A 17703-nucleotide genomic window follows, 5' to 3' on the forward strand; every position below is an offset into this window, starting at 1 on the left:
GAGGAAGGGAATAGTCTTTGCCTCCCCCCCATATATAGACAAGCACACATAAGTGTTCCTACATCAGGGAAAAGGCATCTTGGTGGGGAGGTTGGGAGAGGCTCTGAGTTGCTTCAGCTGGATGAATTGCTGATATGTTAAAACTCACCCAGTTCCCACAGAAAGTAGACTTGCCCTGCCCAAACATGTCATTGAGCCAGTCCTATGCCCTATCTCACATGTGTTGGTCTCCTCAACCCACTGAATGAGAACACTCAATGACATTTGCTAGGGCCACTGTATACAGTTGTTCAGGTTAAACTACATAAGGGCACCTGGGCAAAGGGTCTTGTAGGGGGTAAAAATCCAGGAGAGTCTTGCTTGCTAAGCTGTGAACCCTGGAGCAGGGCCGTGTCTGCCTGGAGGAAGGGGCATCTTTCTCCAGTTTCCACAAAGGGCTAGCAATGGCCGTGGTGATATGTAATCAGAGCTCCCCTCCTTCACCCCTATCTCCCATAGCAGCCCCTGTTGCTACTGAATTATTTGGAAGTTGCCTTCCATGGCCACAACTTCCTGGAGCCCAAGGAAGCTATAAAATGCACAAGGGGGGAGGTTCCAGCCACATAGACTGCCAGTGACTAGGAAGGAGCTGTTTCATTGATTCATTTACTACATTGAGTGCCCTCTGTGGGCAGGCACAGTGCTGGGTGCTGGGGACATCATCTGGCCACAGCCAGGGGCCTGCCTGCAAGGGCCCACAAGCAAAGAGTTACCTACCGTACCCAGGCTGAGCACCATGACGGCCAAAGGCACAGGGAGCCCGCAGCCCACAGAGGAGGTGTCCCGAACATGCTGGAGGGACAGGGACACTTCCTCAAAGGAGGTGGGCCTGATGAGGATGCAGAAGAGCTGACTGGGTGCACGTCTCTGGGATGGTGACTGTTGTGGCAATGGAACTGCAAACGAGAATTGATGTACTAAGCAAAAGTAGGCTCTCAAAAGGCCCAGTCTGTCTGCAAGATGCCTGACCCTGACTTCATTCACTAGACTTCTTACACTGGGGGGTGGGGGTGGGGGGTGGAATAGGTCTGTGGATTTTAAGCTTTGACAAATCATTATTAGTGAAAGAGTAAAATGCCAATCATTCTCCTTTCCTTGGGGGTTATGTTTCTAGACTTTAAATGAGTATGTAGACCCAGGAAGCTTTTTGGCCTCTTGCTTTGTGACAACATGCTAAGTTTCTTATTTTTCCCTTCTCCCAGGTACTTACTGGAGCAAGATTTCCCAGGCATGCGGATTGGTCCAGAGCCCACTACTGATTCCTTCATCGCTGTGATGTATGGGGAGACCGAGGGCAGCACCCCAGGAAACGCTTTAGTTGTGGACCCCAAAAAGCCATTTCGAAAGCTTAGTCGCTTTGGAAATGCTTTCCTGAATCGGTAAGGACCAGCAAACTACCACCTTTGGTCAGGTTATTTAAAACTTTTCTTTGCATTCTTTCCAGTTACATGTAAAGGTTGAAAAACAGAAGAACAGAGTATGTCTATTCTAGAAGAGAGAAGTTATAGAAAATATACTTATTGTATTCAAATATTTGAAAGACTTTTCATAGGAAATGATTATTTACACTTATTCTGGGTGGCTTCAGAGGGAAGAACTAAGGCCCGGGATTGGACATTGTAAGGCCACACAATATAAGGAACAAATTTCTAATAATTTGAACTGCACAGGAATGAATCAAATTGCCTTGTGAAGTAATGATCTCCCCGTCACTGGCCATGTTAAGTGGTGGCTGGTTGGCTACCTCTCAGGCATAGTGTGCTAGGGCCTCCTACACGGAGAGCTTAGCCCAGAGGACCCCAAGAGTCACCAGGCACCCACATTTAGTTTGTTGATTATTCCAGGGCCAGTGACCTCACCTCCCTGGCTGTCCCCTTATGCTTCTTACTCCCATGCTTTGAGGTGCTTCCTTATTCATTAGAGTAGGGCAGGAGAAACAACCAAAACAACACAAAAAGTTAATTTTGTTACATGGTCATTATTTTGTAGATGTGAAGTTGTAGGGTCGCTGAGGTCTGTCGTCAGTGGAGATGTGTTTTGTTTATACTAACCCATAACCTTCACCAGAGTTCCCGATGAAACGGGTGTGGGAGCAGAGAACAAGCCAGCAGGTTCTGGATGCAGCTCTGCACTTTCAGACATGATGTGCCCTTACCTCCCTCTCCCTCCTCCTCTATGCCACTCCTAGCCTTTTCTTTCTCTTTTTAATTTTTTCTTTCTTCTTTCCTGTCGTTTCCCTCATCCCTCCATCCCCTCTCTTATGAGTCTACTGCATTAGACTGGTTTAGGGGAGTGGGGTGTGAGAGGTGCCAGGTCAGGGAGGGGTCATCCAAACCCCTTTCGGGAGAGGTGAGACAAGAGCTGACAGACAAGAGACTTGAACTGCACTCCTCCTTTTTAGATGTTTTAAAAAGTAGGAATGTATCCTCCTCCCAGCTGACGTCCATCTTCCCAGAGCTGAGGCACTTCCTTGCACAACTCCGGAGGGCGCTAGTCACGGGGACTGGAATGAGTGATGTATCCGTAGCTCTGTCAGCAGCGGCCCCGGCAACCTCCACAAGTGCCTCCTGTGAAACACTGAGCTCTCTGGGGATCATACTCTCCTTTAAGGGCTTTTTTATGCTCCTATCACAGATCAAAGAAAACATCCAAATGGCAGCAAGGGAACTTGGCAGTAGGATAAATAGAGGTGCCGATGATGTAGATGGAGCCACAGAGAAATTCCATCTTTTTGCGAAAAAGTCCAGGTGATTTTTTTTTCCCACCTGCAGGAATCTCTCCTCTAGGAGGAGTTTACTCCTGGACTCCAGAGTAGCACTGGTTGGCACCAGAGCGTCTCCTGGTGTGAGAAGTAGGGGTTGAGCCCAGGTGGGAGAACACCAGAGGGTCTCTCCAGGAGGAATGGACCACACTTGAGGAGAAGTGGAACAAGAAGCTCCCCCATCAGGGCCTCCCAGGAAGCCATGGTCATGGGGCAGGCAAGAGCCAAGCTTCCTGTCCCAAGACTGGCCCTAGAAGTTTCCGGAGGCCCCGGAAAGTGCAGGGCACAGCATCCTTCTCCTTTGAAGGCTGCCTGGAATCCTGTGGTTTCATTACCACTGCCCTTAGCCTTATTCTCTTTTGACCTGACAAAGGCTTAAAAAAGAAATAAGCTGTTACTTTTTTCAAGTTCCCATTTTGTGAAGTCCATAGTCACAAGGTAAAAAACCGGAAAGAATGGCCATGGACTTGTTTTATTTTGGCAGGTGATGTACCTTCCTGACAAGTTTTTTTTTTTCAAATCCCAAACGTATAGCAGATAAGTATGGAAACGCAAACAGGAAAGATTTTGAATGGCCAGGTTCATGATTTCAGAATTTGAAACTTGCTGAAAATAATCCATACATCATATAATCAAGTGTTAATTGAATTCAGAACACATAAAAAAAGAACCACAAGTAATTATGTGGCATTTATTGTATGTCGGATAACTGTTCTAAACTTTATATTAGCTCTAAATCCTCACAAAAACCCAGTGACATAGGTGCAACTATTATCTCCCATGTAGAGAGGAGGAACTGATGCATAGAGAGGTTAATTGAACTTCCACAGGGTCCCTCACTAAGTGGCCCCTGGCCCTTACTAGTGATTGCACTGAGCTGCCCAATGGGATGAGGTTTGGACTAGGAATCTTTGCCTGTTGCCCCCACCTAACTTTTAAGGCTGTCCTTATATAGCCCACCAACAATGATGATGGAGGTGATGATTATGTCCCAAATTATAGATTAGTAATTTCATAGACACTGTCTTTTCAGGATTCATGAGATGGTGCTGTGGCCATTTTACAGATGAGAAAACTGAGAGCAAAGAAGTAAAATGACTTGCCCAAGAAGAGGCAGAGACAGGATAGTGTTCAGGTTTCCTCTTCCCTTCTGTCAGCCTCCCTGCACCTCACGAAGGCACCAGCAACGAGGAGTTTCTGTCCTAGGCACCCCGGTGGCTGTGCATCTGTAAGACTAACTTGTAAGGGATGTACTACCTCATGTAAGTTAACAACATACTTAAGAGTAAACGGCGCGATTAAGTTGTATCTGCAGACAGCGTTGCTGTTTCACCCACGTTAATGTAAGAGAGAGAGTCAATTAGGATAGGGCACTCTAATGTATGTATGTAATTTTAGCATACCTGTGGGAACATCAGCAAGCTCGTGCTCAAGGCAGGCAAACTTCTTTTCACGTAGCATACTTTCTGGGAAAGGTCAAAATACAACACTTAGTAGGAAAGACAATTTGGTGTCAGCTTGTAGAGAACTCCCCTCCCCCTAGCCAGCAACCACCAGTCACCCCTGGGATAGGTCCCATTGCCCTGGCCCCCTCATTACAGGGCATTGGCCTAGGCGTCTGCCCCTAGGGGCATCTTTAAAAGAGTGTAGTACTTTGCATGGTGGTACCAGGGGACGCCCAGAGGGTCACACCAGCCTCCAAGCACTAAGCAAACCAGTGGAACCTGAGTCTCAATCTCCAAGAAGTCTAGTTTCTAAGAAAGTAACAAGGAGTCTAGAGTGCACTTCTGAGAAATGAAGAAAGACTCCCAAAACTGCAGTTTCAAATTATAGACATTCCATACTTGAACAATAAAAGGAGCTGAGTCTAAAACAAAAAGAGTTCTATGGAGACGACTTCAATGGGACATTCTGCAACTCCACCGAGCTGCTTTACTTCTGAGAAGAATTCCACAGGCAGGATTGGCTTGGAGTTGCTCCGTGGGAAAGTGGCTATTGAGGTTCCAAAGGCTGTTATCAGTTCTACCTCACGAAGGAGGAGATGGACATACCAGCTGCACCCGGAGGCCACACGTCCTGGGAAACACCAGTGTAGTATTTTGGTCAGTTTGAGAAATGTCAGGAATTGGCTTCTGACATTTCCCCCTGCAACCTGCTTTTGAACCAGATGTTAATGTTTTTCCCTCAATCTACTTTTCGAAAAACATTAGCCTTTTTTCAAATCCAAATAGCTACCGACATTGTTTTTAGTTTAAGATCTAGTATAATTTTAAATTGCAGTCTTCCACAGAAGAAATTCTTAGTCCCATTTACTTCTTCATTGACTCTGTTTCTTTTTGAAAAATAACTTTAGCCCCTGGCCCTAGGAATTCAAATTCTGAAACTTCCCTTTGAACTGAAGGAATCTGAATAGTCCTACCAGTGCTCCTGTCATTTTAGACAGGCCTGGTGATGGTGGGGATAAGAAAAGAAAAAAAAAAACTACTGTCTTACATTTGTGTAATGATTTAACAATAATAGAATACATAATGTGTATTTTAGAACTTTGTTTCTTACCTCTATGTTTATAATTAAATGACTTTGTTAAATAGACATTTTTAGACTATGAATATTTCATAGTCACTTAGTATCATTGGGAATTTTTTTAAAACTGACTTAATACAAGTATACAGCACCAGCCCAGACACTGCAGCTAAATTAGCTGCAGTGATTAAGGAAAATAGGCTCGTGCCAAGAATCACCTTGATTCACTAGCAAAATTGTTATTTTTTAATATGAGGGATTAATTGATTTTTGTGTGTATGTGTCAGTGGTGTGTTTATCCATAATAAACTCTCTGAAGCTCTTCCAATTAATATTTAACCTCAGGATTGTGGTGGCTCCCAGGCCTTTAAACATTGTTCTTTATTGGCAGCTGCCTGGACGGTCCTGACATTCCAGAAAACCAGCTTTATTGCCTGGACTCGGGCAGAGTTTCCTGACGCTCGCCCTGGTGCATTGCAGCCAGCTTTCCCCCATGATAGTCCAGAGAAAGAAGCTTGATTTTAGAAAGTCCATATGTAGGTCAAACCTCATGAAGTTGCCAATATTCAACCACCTTTGACTTGTAAAAGTGGTAATTCCGTAAGATTTCAATGTCAGGGATAACCATGGGCTTTTTATAGTCTGGATGTAAAATTAAATTCCTCCTGGACAGAAGAAGGTTAGATCAGCTGTATGTGGTAGGGCCAGGTCAAAGTATTTTTGTGTATATTGTGTGCTATTTACTGTTCCCACTTAGGAAGGCGTGTCATTTCTCTGTTTTTAGTCTTATCAGTGAAGTGAGCTGGGGTCGCATGAGGTGCTTTGAAACGGCTCCATATTCTCTCCATGGAAGCTTAGGTTTATTGGAACCTAGCGGCAACCTGGGAGTCCTCAGGCTGGTAGAAATGCTCAGACCTGCAGGAGGTCATAGGGTGGCTGAGCAGAGATGACCAGAGCCTGGATCTTCTGCCTCCTACACACTGGCCCACTCTCCACCGGTGGGGCGAGTCACACAGGGGAGCCTTTGGTGGGAGTTCAGGGCTGTGGCATGTCACTCTTGTGTTTAAAGACGTTGCTCTCTATGTGAGAAAGGTCCATAGCAGTGGTGCAAATGCATGAAATGGTAGGAGTAGCCTAGTAAAGACCTGGACTCTGGAGTCAGAACTCCCAGGTGAGAATCCCAGGTCCATCACCTCTCAGCCATGTGAGTTGGCAAGTTGTGGTCTGTGACTCCTGTGTGTCCCGGGCTCCCCCTTGGTGAAATGGCACAAAGCCCCCTACCTCTGAGGTGGTGTCGAGGATTGAGTGAGTTGACAATGCTTAGAACCGTGCCTGGCTCACAGTAAGTGGTGTGTAGATGTGTGTGCCATTTCATTATCACTGTAACTACTGCCTACCACTGCATTGTTTGGCCATCAAAGGCCATATTAAGGGACTGCCTGGTTCTTTTAAAATATTGATCATTGAATTGGAATGTTAGCATTTGGAGGCAATTTTAAGAACTTGAATCCTCTCATGCCCTTGTTTTACTGTTTGGCAGGGCTCCTCGCCGATGGCCTGAGACCTTTACCCACCCACTTGCTGCTACCTCTGAGCCTTCCTTGGTTGTGGGGATGACAGCAGGGAATCAGGGTCCAGTGCAGGGTTTGGTCTCTTTGTGCCCTCCTTCTATCAGAAAATAAAATGTATCAGGTCAGCCCTGGGTGAGGGAGATACTTCATAAAAGCTTATGTGAGGGTCCTGGGCTAAACCAGCACATGTCTGCATGTTTCGTGTGAAATGTAGAAGGCAAGGCACGGATACACTTTATGTTAGTCACTCCAGGAAGGAAAGGAAATCCATCTTGGGACAGCAAATCCGTGCTTGGAAACATTTCAGCAGACACCTAAGAAGGGAAGGCCTTACCCATAGCTGACTGATCCACCCAAAAACTAACCTTGCGTTTCACCTCCTTTCTTAGAGCATAAAAGTAAGAATCGCTTTAACAGCATTGCAATTAGAGTGGTTTTCTGGTTACAGTGTACTTAAGTCATGCCCCGACTAGGGGTCCGAAAGCTGACTTGCGCTCTATGCTCCCTTCTCTACCCCCAACTCCCCCACACCCACTTTCTTCTGTGGAGTGGAGCCCAGCTTGCACACAATCCCAGCCACCCCTCTCGGGGTGCCTCCTCTTCCCCCTTTCCTCTTCTTCCCCTCCCCGTCTCCAACCCTTCTCTTCCTCCCTTTCTCTCTCTTTCCCCTTCTCCCTCCCTCTTTCCTTCCCCCTTCTCCCCCCCTTCTCCCCAACCCTCCCTCTCCCTCTCTGTCCCTCCCCCTTCCTCCTCCTCCTTTTTCTGCAGTTACCCCCTCCTGGCCCCTCAGCCTGCTCCCTTGTTTATTGTGTGGTAACATCACCACATCTGCCTGCATGCTGTTTTGTGGCTCACAGATTTTGCCTCTGCTGTTGTGTCAGGAGCCAGGAGTTGTTGAAACGTTGTCACTTTGCACAGAGGGAGTGGACCGTTTCTACATTTTCGAATCCCTCTGTTAACTTCACATTAGAATCCAGAGGTCTTGTGTTTTGGAAATATTGATATTGAGTGTGAGCTTGTGGTTTTGGAAAAAGACCAGCCTCTCCCAGAAATACATTATGTGAAGTAGTTCCACATATGTGCAGTTTTCCAGCATTGCCGAATGTCTCCAGCCATCTGATTAAAAGAATGGGACGCTGATCAGAGACCAAATCATTATTGACAAGAGACGTGGTTCATCACAGATAGAGTCAGAACTCCATTCCTACCCCAATTCTACAGAATTGAATATGGTGTTTTTGTCTCTGTGAACTCACAAAGAGTGTTCAGTGATCTCTGTGTACTTGATTCTCACGGACTTGCTCTCCGAGTGTTGGGCAGCGGGTTTTATTTGAAGGTGGCGGGGCTGGAGAAAATCAGAACTGAAGGGTTTCTCTTAAATTAACTTGACCCTTTATTTCTCACATTATGCGGGTTTTAATTTTATGGGTTTGAGTTCTACCCAACTGACATCAGAACTATTGGGTTGTGGTCTCCAGCCAGCCATGTATTGGCGGCATGATCTCAAGATGTCATAACTACTTTGTGCTTCAGCTTTTCCAGCTGCAAAGTGATCATATCTTTCCGGCATCTTCCCGGGCTGACTTGAAAATCTAGGAAACAATATGTGACAAACTTGTCCTGAACATCTTTATATAAAGTTACTTTGCAATGTCAGTAGTTGCACCTTTGCTCAGGGCTGCTGCCTCCCCGCCATCCATCACGCCCCCCTGTCCATCATGCCATGCCCACGCCCACCCTGCGGGCTGCGCTGTCCTGTCCACGCATGCACTGTGAAGGCTGGCCAGGCCTCCCTGTCCTGCATTCCCAGCATATTTACTTTCTGAGTAATCCCACCAGCTCCACTGAATGGAAGAATGGAGCTTTCACTGAGGGTTTTCAAGCTTTCTGCTCACACAGATACAGAAGTTAACCATTGACAATATAGGAAACGCAGTCACTCTCCAGATTCCACTTTAAAATATACATAGTGCCTAACAGGCTCTGTTGCCTAGAGTGGAGGGAACAAAGCGTTTCCCTCTGCTGCTCTACAGTTGCACAGTGTTAGAGCTAAAAAAGACCTCCCCAGCTCCTGGTCCAAGTGTCTCCATGTACACATGAGAAAACTGAGGCCCCAAAGGGGGAAGCCCTTGTCCAAGGTCCCATAGCAATTTATTGGCAAAGGCTGGCCACAATTTTCCTGCCACCCGCCTCTGCCAGGACCGTAGAGGGAGCGGGATGCGAAGGAGGAGATGGTATCAGGGAAATGATGAACAAGGAAGGAGGCTTGGAGAAGCTCAACAGGGCCCTCCCCGCCCTGCCCTTTCGTCAGCTCTTAGGGCACCCCTAGAACTCACAAGCACCTGGAGGATTTGGGGAGTTGCCCACATGTACCTGCCCTACTCTCCTGAAGCCATAGCGGGCACCAGGCTGGGTGCTGAGTCCCTGGGTCATCAGACAGTGAAAACAGGCCCCCGTACCTCTGTGTCACATCAGGGCGTGGGCAGGGGCTGGCTAGGGAGCTGGGGATGTGGCAGCCCAGTGTGGCTGTGACCCTGAAGGAGACCTGGGATCCCCAGGAGGAGAAACCCAGGACACTTGGCAAAGGAGCGGCGTAGAGGAGGCAGGTGAAACCGATGGGCTTTGGAGTCAGGCTGACCTGGGTTTAGAGCCCTGCTCTAAGTGACGCTAAGCAAGTCACTTAACCTCTCTGAGGTTAATGGAAATTTCTTCCTCATGAGGTTAATATGAGGAGCAAATGAGATGATGTTGTAAAATACCTAAGTGTTCAATAAAAGTTAGCTAGACTCACAATTAACAGTCCGGGACCTGGTGGCGGGTAGCAGCAGGTGCCAGGGCACCCTCCATACCTGCTCATGCACGGGCGTCTAGTCTCCGTAGCACCTGTTGAGGTGCCATCAATCCCCTCCAAGCCCCCGCTTTACAACAGACGATGTCGGTATCCCGGAGAGGCCCAGGAGCTCTGTAGGTGGCACAGTTTCTGATCCCAGTTTCCATCCCTTTCTTCCAGATTCATGTGCTCCCAGCTGCCCAATCAGGTCCTGAAGAGTATCAGCATCATCGACAGCCCTGGCATCCTGTCCGGGGAGAAGCAGCGCATCAGCCGAGGTCAGTCCCCGCAGCCCACCCCTCACCCCGTGCTGGCGCAGGCTGTCTCTGCTGTTGGCAGAGGATTTCTGTGTCTGTTGTATTCTCTCCACACTCCTGGGCAGCCCTGGGGTCCAGAGCGAAAGAGGCTCCAAGCCATAACCAAGAAGTCGTAGCATCAAAGGCTCTGCCATTTCAACTGAGACACTTTCCGGAGCCTTAGCCATAACCTCTTAACTCCTTTAAACGCCGTCGTCTCCTACTAGGACGCACCTCAGATAAATCTTCAGATTTTAAGAGGGGCCATATTGTTGGCTAGCCATTCACCTGGACACATATGACGTAAAATAAAGGAGGCGAGCTCGTGGCCAGGGAGAGGAGCTTCCCCCGTCGGCCCATAGTTCAGCCACTCGCCTCTGCAGCACCCTTCCGTCGAGTAAGCCTTTACTGGTCTCTACTTGGCACCAAATGTTGTACTGCAGACTGGGGGTACAGCAAAAACAGGTGCATTTTCTGCCCTCAAGGAGCTTATGCTTTAGTGAGGAAGACAGACGTTAATTAAATTATCACAGAGATAAATGGAAAATGAGAGCTGGGGTAAGCATTCTGAGATGGGGGCTGCATATCAGGTGTAATGGAGCCTGGCCTGGCCTTGAGGTATTGGCAAAGGCTCCCCAGAGCCAGAATCTGGAGGATGACTGAATTGTCTAAGGCCAGGTGTAGGGTGGGGAAGGAGAGATCGACTGTAAGGTGTGCAGAGGAGATCGATGGAGAACAGAAAATGCTTACAAAGAACAGTGACGTCTGGGCTTCTTCAGCCTTCAAAAAAACAAGGCTGAGGCAGGAATTGTTCCCAGACTCTTGCATTGTGGTTAAACAGATGGGCCTGCTCTCCTTCCCACCCTCTTGGAGAAAGGGGCCACCTGAGGCAGACCAGAGGACACAGTTTACTTAGAGAAAGGAAATTCCTGACTGGGAGGGCATTATGATGGATTACTGTGGTCACAGAGACAGGTCAAGTTCCCTTCACCCTGGCCCTAAAAGCAAAAGATAATCCCTCCAGGCTTTGCTGGGAGGGGGAAGATGGAGTAGATGAATTGCTGCTGTCACTTCTCACTGATAATTCTTCTCCGTCCTTTGAATACCAAGTAAGTAAAATTATGTTGAGAGATGCTGGCACACCAGGGTTGAGCAGAGACCTCTCTGGGGTCACGGCCATGGTTTCTGGCCAGGCAGTGAACTCCCTCAATGCTCCCAAAGCAGAAGTATAGTTACAGAGGTCACAAAGAGCTCGAAAGCAAAGGTCCCATGACAGGGATACATAAAGGGCTCCCTTGGTCAGCATGCCCTCCTTTCTCATGGCATTTCAGAAATGCTGACTATGCAGCTTCCGTGGACTCCCCCAGAGCTTGGCACTGCCCTGCCGTGCCATCACCCATACGGTCAGGCCATTAGGCTGCCCTGAGGCCTCAAAGAACATTGCACTTGTAGAAAAAGACAAGTTAATAATATTCTTTTCTCATAAATATCTTTGTTGGCTTTATTTTCTGTGATAAAGGTAATGTTTATTGTAAAGGATTCAAACAAGGAATAGGGGTGTACAAAAATCTCTCTGTCACAAATAACAATTATTAATGGTTTTCTCTGGCTCCTTAGGGACTTTTTCCTATACATACACATAATCATCTTTCCATACCTGTATATTCAAATTACTTTATTCCTTTCAACAGCTGCTTGGGTTCTATCAAAGGGATGAAACATAGGTGAACTAATTTGTGGATATTGTAACGGTTGATCATTTTTCACTCTTACAAATAGTGAAAGACATCTTTTGGTATCTTTACGCCTTGATGCCAGTAGATTTTTTTTTTTTTTTAAGAGCCAGTTTAGGACCATTAATCTGGCCCCATGAAAGTTGCTCTGCAGATAAAATGTTTGATTTTAAAAGGAAAATAAAGCAAACCCACGGTCCACAACTTTTCCAGACTCTCCGTATTGTACTGCTTCTACATGTCTGACCAAAGTATGCTGGAGAAATAAGTGGTCCTGTTAATAAATCTTTCTTTTTTACCTCTAAATTTTAAAGACCTCTAGATTTTAGCTTCAACCTTCTCTGTTTTATTTCATTGGTAGGCCTTTGGCCAATCGTAATCCATATTCTTCAGGGTTTCTCCTTCGGTTAGTAATTATAAATGTCTTTCAAATTATAGCTCCCTGTAGTAGGGTAGCATGGCATGATCCTTTCAGGATGCTTTGAAGATCAGTTCTTTCTAACACTTTATGATCATCTGACTCATATACTGGTCTGATTTACTGTGACACGTACTTACTGACATCCTGTGCACAGAAATAGCATACATGATTCCAACCAGTCAGCCGGTCCCTGCCACCCTAACAGACGTAGCAGCTGGTGGGGAAGGACCGAGAGCTGCAAATCGTGACAGCACTATGCACGGGGCCAGGGTTCCCAAGCTTGCGTACCATATTGTGTTTGGGAACAGTTGGTGGTTGGAGTCACTCAGCTGAAGATTCCAACACATTAATCCCAAAGAATATGTACTGTTTTAAAGCTACTTCAGCTTAAACTATTGCAAACAGTGCTACATTCTCACACATGCTTATATCTGCTTTGATCCCTCCAGCTTCGTAAATCACAGTACACCTTCTCTAGTCATTTATGTCAACATGGGAAGAGGTAGTACCGTGTTTCCCAAAAATAAGACCTAGCCAGATCAACAGCTCTAATGCGTCTTTTGGAGCAAAAATTAATATAAGACCCAGTCTTATTTTACTATAAGACCGAATATGATATGATATGATATGATATGATATGATGATATGATACCAAGTATAATATAATATAATATCATATAGTACCAGGTCTTATATTAATGTTTGCTCCAAAAGACGCATCAGAGCTGATGGTCCAGCTAGGTCTTATTTTCGGGGAAACATGGTAGGTACAAACTGTATCCCCACAGAACATTTGAAACTTCTGCCATTGACCTGATCAGTGCAGCTTTGCCTCCCTTATGGGGAGCTGATGTCACATCATCATTGGCAGCCCTCTGCTATCCCCAGGGCATTGCCCAGGTGTCTCAGAGCTCTGGGGACCAGATGACCGAGTGAGGGTTTATCTCTTGGAAGGAGTCCTGATGCCTCAGTAGTGACAGCAAAAATGGGGACTGTGGACATGAACTTTAGTCACGTACCTCACCTCCCCTGTGGCCCATTCTTCCTTATTCAGTCTTGTTTTTCGTGATATCATAAGCCTGATTCCTTTTTATTCTGTGCTGAGTAGAAGGAGCAAGTGTGAGGACAAAGAGGACATGGCATTTCACTGTCATCGCTCTCCTCTAGGCCAAAGTTGTAGGTGACGAGAAGAAACACTTGATATTTCTTCATGAGGTGTGAGGTTTGGGACAATGCACGTCACACTCACTCTTATATTAGAAGTGACCGTCACCGATAGAATGTGTCTTAGCACAGCCTTCTCAGCGGCAGCATCTTAGCACTGACCTTAGACGTGGGGTCACTGTACTCCTTGCCTCCCTGCTCTGCGCTCCAGAAAAAAACAAAATGTAGAGTCAGCATGTAAGGGGAATAAATCTCCTATTTGAGAGCTCTATAAATAAAACCCACTAGGGTAATTGATTTTGGAGCAATTTTTAGTATACTAATTCATATGGAAACCCGTTACCCTTCAAATGTTCCTGCGTTGAATTATAGTTAGCAGAAAATCTTTAGGAACAAAAGACTGAGCTTAGTTACTAAACTGTAGCTTTCTTGGCTGACGTAAAGAATTCCCATCAAGCAGAAATGAAAATGTTCTGATATATTCATCATAATAATTTTATTCTAATCAAGTAATAGCTACCTAAAAGTCCAAAAAAACTTTTTCTTGATTCTTTTCTTGTCACCAATAAAAGAATATCTAGATTCTTAAAATTTCCTAGATTATTTCCTAGATTATTTCGTGAAGTGGGGGGGGGGCAGAAATCTGAGTTGGTTTATTCTTGAGAAATATCCTTTGCCCCTGATGACAGCATCCAGATTTTTGACTCTTATGTGATGAGAAATGAGCACATTTATCCACACATCCTTATTTGCATTCCCAATCTATTATTACTCTGGCTCCTGGACTGTTTGCTTGCTAAAATATTGTTTATTTCATGCTGAACCTAAACATCATCTAGGATTTATTTCTGGACCCGGCATGAACACAAGTATGTTTCCAACTGCTGGGTTCTGCCTCCAATCACAGTGTCCTTCCCTGTCTGACAAGGAGAAAACCTGTGAAAAAGTCTAACGTGGCAACTGGTGGGCTTGTCCATCCATCTGTTTAGCACGTTAGCATTTGGAAGGTACTGTTTTAGCAGCAAATAATTATTCCTGTGGTTTCTTGGCAGTATGAGGTTCTGTATAGCTTTCAACAGACTTGACTTTGGTAACAAAAATAGTACAACTTTTCCCTTTAAAAAATTTAAATAACTCTAGAAGAAAAAAGCTCTTGATCTGAATTTTGTAACAGATGTACCTGTTCTCCCAGGATCAACAGTTTGTCGAATGAAAGTTAGAGGGTGTCTTCTTCTGATGTTTAAGCCCTTCTCTCTATAAGCCTTTTTCACCAAAAGTCCATGACTAGAACTGAGAAGATACGGGCAGAAAATGTTCTGCTAGTAAAAATAATACATAATAGTAATGCATGAAATAGAAAGTATCTCACTGCACTTCAAATAACGTAACAGACAATAGCATTAGCTTCAAAATCATTAATTAGTGTTTTCACATTTACATACAGACATCCTTAGGTCCTCCTGAATTTGGCAACATTAAGGAAAGCCGTCAAGAATCAAAAAGGTGTTTGAATACTGACAGATAAACGTGAACAGGCGGTTTCAAGGATCTGCCAACCTAGCTGAGGTGCCCAAACATAACATCACAGAAGAATTGACAAACCTGGGAAACGGGACATGGAAATCCAACCTGTAATCAGTAAAGATGCAGAAAAAAATAGAGAAGGCAAAAACAAACCATAATCAGGGGAAGGACAAACACACTACCTACTTGACACATTTTTTTGAACTTAAAAGACCAGATTTTGAAGTCGGCCCCAAAAAGGCAGAGAACATTTAGAGATGTCCAGAGAAGAATGACTTCTCTCTCAGGCTTTGGGAACCAGAAGGACTAGGGAGGAAAACACACACATACAAAGAGGAATGTCTTTCCCTCTAAAAGAACAAGAAAGCTTGGAGCGAGATATTAGCCAGGTTCAACAGTAGCAAGGACCCTTCTAAGAAGCACTGGGAGAGCTGACAACTGAAAAGACTTCAGAGGCCAGCAGCTTCCAGCGCCGGGTAGCGATGAGACATAGATAGAGCCTGGGTCCTTGAGGTGGACCTCACAGCCAGGCTTAGGTGTAAGCGCTGAACTTCATGAAGAGTTTCTGAGAGGGCCCTGCAATGCCTGCCCAGTACCCCCAGAACAAGGAAGTCTAGGCCTTACTTGCATAGCATTATAAATAAGAGTAGAAACAATAATTAAATAAAGGGAAGGCATTGTGAGGCAGCGCTATTCCCTCCCTCATTCTGGTTACCACGCAATTACAAATATAGCTCAGGACTGTCCCAGCTTTTCAGCAGCACCACACATCTTTTCTAGAACCAACACCAATTAGTCTGTAAACCCAAAATCAAACGAATTGCTTTTCTTGGTCCAGTCAAGGGATTGAAGTCCCTGAAGGCTGTCCTACATAGTAGAATGGGAAGCACATGGACAGTAGAATTGAACTTCTTGGGTTCTAATTCAGCTCAGCCATTTACGAACCATATGGCTTTGGGGCAGTTGATAATCTCTCTCTAAAATGAGGGTAATCAAACCTACCATATAATGTTGTAACTGAATTAATATGTAGGACACAAAAAATAATGCCTAGAAAATAGTTAGTGCCCAATAAATGTTAGTTATTATCTCCATCATCTCATTGTATTGTTATTGTTGTTGTTGAGGGCCAAAGAGTTTTCGAAGGCTGAATTTCATCAGCCTTAATTTTGGTTTATATTGGTTTATTACCTCTTAAAGTCTTCTGTCTCATAGAATAGGGGAAATTTTTGTCAAGTTGTCTGAAATGTGAAGTTTGTTGTTCAGGGACTGAATATGCTATTTTTGGTAAGTGTTTCTATCTTTTTTCCACATTATCTCGGTCATTTTATTCGCTTTTAAATTTTGAAATCGGATGTCTCGCTGGAAATAAAAAAAAAAAAAAAAAAAAAAAGATAACACTTTGATTATTCAGTTTAAAAAATATCTGATGGAAAAAGAATCTTAAAATAGCAGATTGTGTGTGTATGTATGTGTGTGTGAGAGAGAGAGCGAGATCTTTTTGGCATTCCTTTCTTTTAGAAGTGATGGTATAAAACGCAATGGGTAATACTAGGGGCGTGCTAGAGACTGTTCATTCAACACACATTTATACTGATTATCTACCGGGTGCCAAGCCTGTCCTGGATGCCAGGATTCAAGAGGAGTGAAACACAGGCCCTGGCCAGCGTGCTTACATGCAGTTGGGGTGGGTGGACCTGCACACAAGCCCTCTGACCGTGTACACTTCACAAGTTCTGGTCAAGAAGTGCAGTGAGCAGAGGGACCCCACAACCTCCAGCGGGGAGTAGAAGGTAGGCAGTCAGCAAAGCGGCTAAGGGAAAGGGCCCCCCCTTTTTTGAGGGGGATTTGCATTTTCTCTCTTTTATCTTTTTCTTAAAAATTCAGTGGGTTGCTTTTTGTTTTTTGTTTTTAAATTCTTAGAGAGTTGTGCAACCATTACCACAATCAATTTTAGAACATTTTCATTCCCCCAAAAAGAAACTCCGTACTCATTAGCAATCACTCCCCATTCTTCCCCCCCCCCCCAGATGCTGGCAACCACTGATCTATTTTCTGTCTCTGTGAATTTGCCTATTCTGGACATTTCATATAAATGGAATCATACAATGTGTGATCTTTGTGTCTGGCTTTTTTCACTTAGCACAGTGCTTTCAAGCTTCATCCATGTTCAGCATGTACCAGTACTTCCTTCCTTATTATGGTTGAAAAGCATTCCATTGTATGGATACAAATGTGGTATGGATACCACATTTTATGTATTCATTAGTTATGGACATTTGGATTGTTTCCACTTTTTCGGCTATTATGAATAATGCTGCTATGATCATTCATATACAAGTTTTTACAAAAACATGTTTTTAATTCTGTTAGGCATGAACAGAATTGCTAGATCATATGGTAACTCAATATGTAATACTTTGAGGAACTGCCAGACTGTTTTCCAAAGTGACTCCATTGTTTTATATTTCCACCAAAAGTATATGAGGGTTTCAGTTTCTCCCCATTTTCATCAACACTGTCGTTTCAATTAGAGCCATTTTCGTAGGTGTGAAGTGGTATTTCGTTGTGGTTTTGATTTGGATTTCTCTGATGGCTGATAATGTTGAGGATCTTTTCATGTGCTTTGCTGGCCACGTGTACATCTTCTTTGGAGAAACGTGTGAGCAGTACCCATTTTTAAATTGGATTATTTCTTTTCATTGTTGAAATTTATCACTATGCATTATATGCTAGTCAAATATATGATTTGCAAATATTTTATCATTTTCTCGGTTGTCTTTCACTTTATGGTATTTTCTGAAGCACGAAAGTGTTTCATTTTCATGAAGACTATTTTAA

The 17703-nt window shown here is 44.6% G+C and overlaps 1 protein-coding gene across 1 annotated transcript in view; it reads left to right on the forward strand.

Moving 5' to 3' along the window:
• The window catches only part of EHD4 (EH domain containing 4), a 72097-nt gene that overhangs the window by 14233 nt on the left and 40161 nt on the right, over nucleotides 1-17703 (forward strand). The window contains exons 2-3 of the mRNA XM_033108330.1: nucleotides 1242-1418; nucleotides 9905-10002. Coding sequence (XP_032964221.1) covers nucleotides 1242-1418; nucleotides 9905-10002 — 275 coding nt within the window. The remainder of the gene's footprint in view (nucleotides 1-1241; nucleotides 1419-9904; nucleotides 10003-17703) is intronic.

This window comes from Rhinolophus ferrumequinum, chromosome 6, assembly GCF_004115265.2.
Source record: "Rhinolophus ferrumequinum isolate MPI-CBG mRhiFer1 chromosome 6, mRhiFer1_v1.p, whole genome shotgun sequence".
Lineage (NCBI taxonomy): Eukaryota > Metazoa > Chordata > Mammalia > Chiroptera > Rhinolophidae > Rhinolophus > Rhinolophus ferrumequinum.